General features: G+C 36.9%; 1 protein-coding gene across 1 annotated transcript in view; it reads right to left on the bottom strand.

Moving 5' to 3' along the window:
• Nucleotides 1-8341: 8341 nt before the first annotated feature.
• The window catches only part of LOC140165162 (low-density lipoprotein receptor-related protein 6-like), a 55841-nt gene continuing 53776 nt past the window's right edge, over nucleotides 8342-10406 (bottom strand). The window contains exon 7 of the mRNA XM_072188604.1: nucleotides 8342-8403. Coding sequence (XP_072044705.1) covers nucleotides 8351-8403 — 53 coding nt within the window. The 3' untranslated portion in view covers nucleotides 8342-8350. The remainder of the gene's footprint in view (nucleotides 8404-10406) is intronic.

Raw genomic sequence — 10406 nt, 5'->3', positions numbered from 1 at the left:
GTGAGTAACAACATTATCACAGGTCTGGATATTCACTTAAAGTTTAGCTTCTTTAATATGACAGGAGCTAACATAATTTATGATTATCAAGCTAACATGATCATTACTATACTGGATGAATAATCTACAGATTCTACACCAAGACACCATGATTATCATCACCGTTGACCATGTTTACTAACCACTCCCGTTTACTAACCTGATAACACAATGCCGTCGGCCCGACGTTGGCGACTGGTCGGCGAAGTCGGCAAGGGGTCGGGGTCCTGCTGAAGTAGTCGGGCGGACATCGGCCCTACGTCACTAAGTGAACGTCGGCCTGCTGACTTTGGGGCGACGCCGGGTTGAGGTCGTCCCTTACGCACTAAGTGAATGTCGGTGAAATTCGTGAATGAGTGCCGACCTATATATCGTTGTATGGACGCCGTGCCGACGTCCATGACAGAAGCAAAGATGATAGGGGCCTATATTTATTTATTATTATTATTATTATTATTATTATTATTGTTCTTTAATAATTAATGTTATTATTATATTAGTGTTAATTATTATTATTTTTAATCATTATCGTTGTTGTTTTTCTTGTGAATTGTTCTCTTATTTTTTTATTGACCTTAAAATTGCGTGTGATATGGTTATACGTGTTGGGCCAATGTTATTAATCCATCCATTGACCAAATTTTTTATTTTTACATGTATATTACTTTATAAAGAAAACAAATCAACAAATTTTGTAACTGTTATCAATATTTACAGTAAATTTGATCAACATATTGCTTATATTAACTTAAAACACTTCATCAAAATAGAAACCTCGGTAGCTCAATCGGTAGAGCACCAGATTTATAAACCGAAGGTCCCTGGTTCGAATCCCGGTAGGTCCATTAAGGTAAGTGACTTGTGTAAATTAAGCTAGGAATTTTGTGTTCGCTAAAAACAGAGAGTAGGTAAGTGTAAGACTCGGTGTAAGCAGAGTATACGCTACTAAATAATATTTTTGATTTTTTTTTCATGATTTTTAGTCTCATTGGGCTAACTTGCCAATCGTTGGATCGACGTTGGATAATGGTTGGTCCAACGTAGTTCCAAGGTCGGGCCGACGTTGTTGAAGTCGGGTTAGGGTCGGCACCGCTTTTAAGCAGTCGGCATTACGCCGGGCCGGTGGTCGAACCGAAGTCGGGCCGACCTCGCCGGCAGGACATATACCCAATGAGCAGCCGACATCTGAGCCGACGTTCAGCCACCGTCCATGGGGACCAATACCCGACGTCGGGCCAACCTCTTTGTGTTATCAGGGTAACCGCTGTCAAGTTTACTCAACTAGCGGGAGACCAGCAGCTGCGCTGGTCTCCCGCTAGTATATAATATAGGCATCATGCTATAAAGAGCGTTTTAAAACACTGCATGAAAACATTCACGAAAAATGTTTTTAAAGCAGTTTAGTATGTTTACCTTTTAAAGTATACAGAAAACATTATAAACGTGAAAGTTGAAAGCCAGACAAACATTGCAAATAAAAAGGCATTCGGCCAAAACATTCGCAAAAAGTGTTGTAAAACAAAAAGCCTTTATCGCAATCATGGCATATGGTAGACCTAATAGGCCTACTAATGGAAATGTAGTTCAAATGGATTATGAAAAAAGCACGAATTTGCTTTTCGATTATATTTCTCGCTTGAAATTATTATTTAACATTAAAACATTCATGAAAATGCTTTCATAAACGCGTGCTTTCGCTATGCCAATTTCAAATATCGACATTTTGACATAGTCTAGTTGTAGGCCTATGCCTAGATGGTCGATATGATGTATTGAAATGTCAACGCTTTTGACATTGCGTTAGGAGTAGAGAACGCTTTGAAAACGAATCTTAAATCCGTGTTTTAATAACACTTTGAAACATTATTCAGGGCCTTAGGTATCTAATATAGGCCTACCGGTAGTAACTGCTTGCCTATTTTTTTATGGTCTTCAAAATTAAGACGAGACTGAACGATCAAGAGAGGCCCCCAACCAAGAGTGGGACTGCATAATATATAAGCTAATAATAATAGGCCTATATCCTTGTCCAACTACACCAACTTGGTAAATCAAATAATAACAATGAAATTAAATGAATGAATGAATGAATGAATGAATGAATGAATGAATGAATGAATGAAATAAAACAAAATTTTAAACATAAAATAATAAGCCTAATGATGTACTATACAGGCTAGGTCTAGCCTACTAGCAAAATATTTAGGGCCTACGCTTTTCTACCTATCTACCAGATTATGTCATCATTGGGCCCTACAGGGCTTCTTACGGTAACTACTTCTTACAGATAAATTTCATCTTTTCAAGTTCAGACTTCAGAATGAATCTTGAAAAACAAAACAAAAACAAACAAAAAATTCACTATTATGTTCATATAAAAAAAAAACCTTTATAGGCCTACCACTATATCAGCACTTTTTTGGCGAAATTTATCGAGTAGGCCTACTGATTCTGGGACGGGACGGTGGTGGTCTGTCGGCCCGCAGTTTCGCAATGCAATGGTTCAAGCTTTACCTACCTTGGAAGAGATCAATACCGTATAATAAACGGTAGTGATCAAGCGATTAGCGACTCTAGCGCCTCAATCAGCAATCACCTCGCCCATCCAGTTTACCATGTGTGCGTGTCTTTTGCTAGCTGTATCGCCGCAGTATGCTACATTTAGAACGCGATCTATTGCGGAAAACAATGATTTATTTGCTTTTGCATTTTGACTAATTTTTAATGAAAAAGGGTCTTTAAAATAGCTTTTCTTATGGTTCAAATTTTAAGATTTCTTTAAAATCTATTAATGACAGGATAAAATACGGTTTGAAGATGACATTAGTGATGAAAACTCAATTTTGGCCATTTAACACTTCAGTGATCCTGTGTGCATCCTTAAGTGAATCCTATATTCCTCTTAATCTTCTACAATAACTTTGGAAATATTTCAAAATAATTGTTCTTTAATTTTGTAGATGAAACTCCAATGTATAAATTTCAAGAAGCTGAAATTTAAAGAATCAGTGTTATGAGGATTGAAGCAGAACATTTTGAATGATCCTCATAAATTGCAATGAAAATATTCATGAGTTACCTGAACATGTGATGCCATCAGGTAGCAGTCCAAACCCACCAATACACTCGCAATGAAAGCTGCCCTCAGTGTTCACGCATCGGTGGTTACATCCGGCGTTATTGAGGCTGCACTCGTTGACATCTTAATGAATACAATGAGATGAAATATGGTATACCAATTAATCATCAGATTTCTACATGACTTACATATGGTATACATGGCTGTGTTGCCATGGTTATGGTAGAGAATAATGTCTACTTATGGAAAAAATGATAACAAGATGAAATTGCCTGGTTTACAGTTAACCAGCTCCATGTAGGTGTCGTCTGTAGACCACAAGTTTCAAATATTCTTTAAAAATTTCAGAATAATGACTTTTCATGACCATATTTGGAATCAGCATGATAGATGCATTAAAATGAGCAAGTCTTGTATTGGCTCAGTGGGTTTTGAGCTAGCTCTAGAAAATATCTCAAAACTTAGGCTTTGAATGTTGAAGGCTATTATGGCTTATTTTATTTGTTTATTATAGCACACAGAGGATTAATTACACACAATGTAATTAATGTACACTATATATTCTGTGCAGGGTTAAGACGAACCATATATCACATACTAGCACATATTAACATGAAATTACCATGGAAACATAACATGCATCTAGGTAAATAAGCCATAGAAACAAACTATACACATACATGCCAGTGCAGAGACTTGAACCCTGGACCCTCTGGTAGCGAGTCTGATGATCTAGCCTCTTCCCTTGTTTAAATATATTTTTAAAAGAAGCATGTTACTTGGCATTGGCTTACTAGTATCTGCTTCATCACCCATGTTACATATAGACAAAAGAAGGATGAAAGTTTACAACACAATAAAATTCAACATCGATTTGTAAGCGGATTTAATCCACCCAATTGGGCAGTAACAACACCAGTTTGGTGCAGTAACAACACAAAGTAATGGCCGACTGAATTCTGACCATCACTTGCCTCGTTGGATTTGTCTATACAAACAACTTTCTCTACACTCACCTTGTTAATATTTTTGACTTTTTGAATATTGCCGCTTTATAAATTTTGGAAAAAATATTGACAAAAAAATCATGTTCCCCCCTCACGTCTGCTCAAAATTTTTTGATTCCCCCCTTGTTTTCCCGAATTTCTCCATTTAAAACTTAACAATCCTCCCTCCTGGTTCAACAAAAAATTTTGTGTTCCCCCCTCAAGACCCCCAAAAATGTCGGGTTCCCCCCTCAAAATGCCGGTTCCCCTCTCAAAATGCCCATTCCCCCCTGTTGTAAATAACGATCACTCCCTTAATATTCAAGGTGCAGACATACATAACTTTGAGGGATGCACTGTATTTAATGATGATGATGATCATCATCAGTTGGCTGACAATTTCCTCCGAATCCTCCCAGAATCCACCTAATCTTGTGTGATACCCCAAAAATGTTTCATATATCTCCCCTCCCCCAATAGTTCCTGGCTACGGTACTGTCAATGAAAGAGAAAATATTATAAATTTTTTCACCCTGATTTCACTCACATGCCTATGCTGCGTCTTTAAGTGCAGCATAGGCGTGAAAACACAGGCACCCAATTTTGTGTATAAACACAACAATTAAAATGTTTATTTATTACAATCTGGACTTTTAAACTCATTGGGCCATGGTGTGTGGTGATTGTTTTATTGGTCCTGAAGTCTGGTCGGCCTCCTGAATGGTCTAAAACAACAATTTTGTACATTTCTGGAATACTCTTGTTGTCAAATTACTATAAGTTGTTTGCAAGTTAGATAACAGTTATTAAACAGGCAAACAATGGATCATAGTAACTATGACAATTAATTCCAAATTTTCTTCATGCATGATTAGACATGTTTATATTTATTATTTTGTTTGTTAACTCTACGGGGTAAATGTCAAGCAAAACCACTAGGTAAAAAAAAATCAATTTTCTTAAAAAAAAAAATTTTTTTTTAAATCTGATTTGTTTGGCTATACCTCCTGATATCTACATAACCAATGTGTAAGAACATGCCTAGTCTTAAGTTCAATTTTGAATTGAGATACATGTAGGCAGAAATATCATTAATTTTGCATAAATTTTCTGACTTTGTATTCTAGTAGTTGTACCTGTTAGAGCATGTAGGGCATATTGATCACTCATTGTTCTAATAATTGCAGCATCATCTGAGCTGAGCTCTCTTAACATAAAATAAAATAAATAAATTTCAGTCTGGAAAAAATACAATGGTCATGTCAACAGTCATGGTGAAGTGGCTCTTGATATTAATTAATAAACTTTTGCAAAGTTATAGAAATTGTTAAGCTGAATTTATACTTGATGGCCAAGCAATTGCGATGCACCGCTTTGTGGAAAGCGATGAGGCAATCATTGAATTTTGCAATGCATCACTCATTGCTTTTGCATTTATACTTATCACGGCGATAGCGATTGCAGACAACAATATACAAAAAAACCACAAAATATATGTTAAGAATATCAATTGCTGTCAATAGTTATGTTTTGAATACATTCATCACATAAGTTAAATTCATTGAGAACGGTAAATTAATTAGCAAAATAATAAATCCAGCTGGTTTGAAATGATTGGTTGAAGCAAGCAACATGGCTGGGAAGTTGAGATTTTGTTCAAGTCGCAAAAGTGACATCATTTTTGCCACAGCGATTTGAATTGACTGATCGGCTTGACGCTCTGGAAATCAAAGTAAACTGAGAATCGCTTTTCTGAAAAAACGATTTGAGTATAAATTCAGCTTAAGCATCATAATATTGACAGCAGAACAATGGGCCTTATACATAATTTATAGGCAAACAATGACAGAAAGAGGTCAGTGTATTCAACTGGCATAAGGAATCAAAACAAGATTAATTGTCCAAATTTTACAAAACAATTTTATATTGATAGTAGGACAAAAAGAAGAATCAAGGATTTGATTCTATTTTGACAGGTGAAACTTACGCTGGTCTGCTTTATTTAATAAAGATTTTTTTATATCAAGGGTACACCATGCCCATTTCCAAAGTTACAACTGAGTGAAGTAACTGCAGTCTGAAAACTAGTTAAGTGGGTACTACACCCCTGTGGTAAATTTATGACTATTTTTGCATTTTTCTCAAAAAATAATAACACACTGGTAATAAAAGTTATATATATTATTGGGGCAAGGAATCCAATTACTACACTGAAATTTCAGTGACTCAAGAAAACACGGTACATCTTAGCTGAACCTTATTTCTTATCATAAATAACAAACTGTTGGTCTTGGGTCACTGAAATTCCAGTGTAGTAATTGGATTTATTGCCCCTATGATATACATAACTTTTGTTACCACTGTGTTATTAGTTTTTGAGAAAAATGCAAAAATAGACACAAATTTATCGAGGGGTGTAGTACTTCCTTGCTGACATATCACATGCATGTCTACATTGTTCACTCTAGCATTAAAAAAACAACATCCACAGTGATTTCTTGTGTAAATAATAACAATGAAATTGCTGTGTCACACACTTGACTAGACTATGTGCATGATTATTTTTGAGTCTATCAATATTGTATCAATATTGAACAAAGAGAAGCAGATGGCACACCATGACATCAGTATCATACTATGTTATGACTTGTAAATCAAATTGGTTAAAACCTGTTCAAGTATGGTTAGTTTACATGGACTACATTACAAGTTACACCATTGAAACAAATGAGAATGCCATAATGAGATATCTTTTGATCTGCCCGCTTCCTTTGCTATTCATCATTACGTTTTGTTACCTGGAGAGATTTGATTATTTTCCACCTCCTTTTCAACCAAATCGACGGTAATAACTCTTGTAGTGAGGATCAACATTTAACTACAAATTGCCTCAGGCAAAACTCAACACAATATATATCACACAAGGTCATTTTTATGTAACTCATTGACCCATTTGTGTTGTATAGCTATAATGACGTCCTTGTGATCTGGTCAACTCATTGACAGATACCAACCTCAGGAGGGAGTTCAATTTTTGATCAATTCTCTCTTTTAGGTAGTGAAACGTAATGTAAAGAGCAAGCCTTTCACACGGTAAACACAAAACACAGCCCCCTTGAAATTAACCACTTTGTACTAATCTCTGTAAAAAATCCACGTCTTAAGGTCCGTTCATACTACGCCGCAATTGCTTTGCGATGCATTGCCGATATATCGATTACTTTTAGGTGTAACTCATCACATTTTCAAGTTAAAATGTATTTAACTTTATTGCGATACCGCAATGCAGTATTTTGCAGTACGGCAACGCACTGCATCGCAAAGCAATTACTGTTGCGTAGTATGAAAGGGATTATGAACAGATAGGGTTATGGTTAAGGATTAGGATAGTTGAAGGTCTGTATTAGGATATATGGTTAGTGTTACCGTTAAGGTAATGACATTTTCACGGTAAAAATGATGAAGTTATTGGTGATCTACATATTATTATTAAAGTTACAAGACAAATTGTTCAGATCTAGGGGAGAAAAATGTTGCAAAACTTAGTAAATTGTAAAAAGATCCATGTTGTATGCAAGCAAATTTATCCATCAGAATGTATAGAGCTTGCTGTATATGAATCGACATGCTTTGCTGCATGGGTATGGTTTTGTGAGAATCATCTCGGTCAAAATAGGCTATTCCAGTTGAAATCCATACACCCCCTATGGAAACCATGACCTTAATCTTCCTTCCACATGGTGAGGGTGAATTTGAAATGGGTTTACCTGAATGGGTGACACAATTTGAAATCTACACCCCCTGTATGGGAGATTATGCCATGTCTTCCATATCACTAGGATCCACAAGATGCTCATCTGTCAGGGCACAGTTCTTTAACCCAATACATTTGTACATTCATTGAATGACCTTTGAAAATTTAGGTACAAAAACTCATACTCTGCAACTTTTGCACTATGAGTATTTTATTGAGGTTATTGAACTACGCCATTGGGATGAGGCCATTGTGGTCCATAGCGTATGATAATAGCCCATGTGTCTCAAATGAACTTTAGCCATAAGAATGGTAGGATGTGGCAAGAAAAGGTGTTGTAAAACAAGCTGTTTATCATCAGAGGTTTCTTTTTTGCCCAAATTTATTCCTGAATCTTCCAAAATGTGAATGCTAGGACATAAATACATGATATTATAACAGATTTGCATGCAGTTTAATGAATTATGACAATGAACAGAAAGCATGCACCCTTCACCTGATTATAAAAGCAGAGAAGAGGAAAGGTAAAAGCTGAAGCACATAATCTGAAAGAACAAATTAAAACAAACATCAGATTAAAGCATAGGGTCAGTCCATGTCAAAACAGACTGAGTGTACACCCACCCTCTTGGATTATGCTCTCCTTTGGCTCAGGGGTACCTTTCATGGACCCCTAGGTGAGGTCACAAGAAAAAAATTCAAATTCAATTTCGCTTCCGAATGGCGGGCCATCAAAGTTTGCGACCTTGACCAAAATTGGGAATTTAAGGTGTCCAAATGACAAAGCGCTCTCTTTGAGAGGCATTTTCTTCTTAATTAAATCAGTTGTGACCCTCTTTTTTGAATGTGGTCACTCACTGGCTGTGTCTGAAATGCCTAATGCCAAAAAAGATTGATTTCGGAATTTCGATGGGATTTCAGAGGGGGTCAAAATCAGCACTTCATACTGTTCAATCAAATTATCTTTGATTTTGAAGGACCCATGATAATGCCACAGTGCACTTATAGGTCCTAATTATGTTCAGAATGGATTAACCATGTGCCAATGTCTATGAGCAATTCAAAAAAGAGAAATTTCTAGACCCCTACAGAATTTTAGGCCCCCTAAAGTGGTTCAGCCACAAATGGCGCTTAAAATCGGCAAATTTTGACACCTAATAACTTTAGGTGTACACCAGATATGAATTTCTAGTCTTTTGCATCTGAAAGAATGTAGTCTTATGTTACTAGGAACATAAGATTTGTTTTGTATTTTTGTGTTTTGATATTTCAAAAAGGTCGTTGACCTATGAACATTTTTTCGTCATAGCGCCTCCTGAAAGGTCTGACACATAACAAACTATACATTTTGGAATCCTCATGACCATACGAGTAATTTGATATATTACTTGACATAATTGGGAGCATTCTGAAAATTTGACCCCCATAACCTGTACGGATTATTCCCACTTGGTCCAATCCCATTTGGTCCAATCCCACTTCGTCCAATCCCATTTGGTCCAATCCCACTTGGTCCATTCCCACTTGGTCCAGTTCCCACTTGGTCCAATCCCATTTGGTCCAATCCCACTTTGGCCAATCCCACTAGGGCCATGTCCCACTTGGTCCATGTCCCACCAGGGCCATGTCCCACTTAGGGCCATGTCCCACCAGGTCCATGTCCCACCAGGTCCATGTCCCACTAGGGCCATGTCCCACTAGGTCCATGTCCCACTAGGGCCATGTCCCACCAGGTCCATGTCCCACTAGGGCCATGTCCCACTAGGTCCATGTCCCACTTAGGCCATGTCCCACTAGGGCCATGTCCCACTTAGGCCATGTCCCACTTAGGCCATGTCCCACTTAGGCCATATCCCATTTGGACCCGTACATAGGCCTAGATGTACATAAAAAGATGAAAAGGTTTAGAAAAACAGAAAGGAAAAAAATGAGATGATGTACATGTAGAAGGAGCAGAATAAGGTGGATGAAAGCGTGAAGAATAGACAGAGGAAGGAAAAGAGAAGGAATCAGTAGGACAAAGGAAGGAGATGGATACTGAAGGAGAAGAAGGGACTGTTTGCCAACATAATGCCGGAGATAATGAACAGAAATGACCCATAAATGATGATCTTTGGATTGTATATTAATTATGTGCATAATCATACGAAAGTGGCATTTTATCATAGGCCTATGTAATTTGCATAGTTCGCATTATATTATATAGACCATTTAAGGTTTGCAAATTGTGTGAACGCACATCGTCACACAACAATTTTGCAAGAAAAATGAGAGTATCTTCTATCATGCACGATAAGTTGAAGAAAAAAAGATACCCTGTTCTACGTCGGTCGGCCTTTTTTTTCTTAAATGACCCAAAAAAATCACCAAAATTTGTAAATAATTTGCAATTTGAGAAAATACAAATAAAAACTTTTGTTCCTGAAATTTCCGAAATTTGGGTCTGCATTCATTTGTACAGGTAAAAATTTTTTCCCAATTTGTACAAACTCTGGGTCGGTCGGGCCCGTAGAACAGGGTTTTCTTTTTTCGTTGCCTAAAAACAAAA

Source organism: Amphiura filiformis, chromosome 11, assembly GCF_039555335.1.
Source record: "Amphiura filiformis chromosome 11, Afil_fr2py, whole genome shotgun sequence".
Taxonomy (NCBI): domain Eukaryota; kingdom Metazoa; phylum Echinodermata; class Ophiuroidea; order Amphilepidida; family Amphiuridae; genus Amphiura; species Amphiura filiformis.
This window is presented reverse-complemented; position numbering and strand designations above follow the sequence as displayed.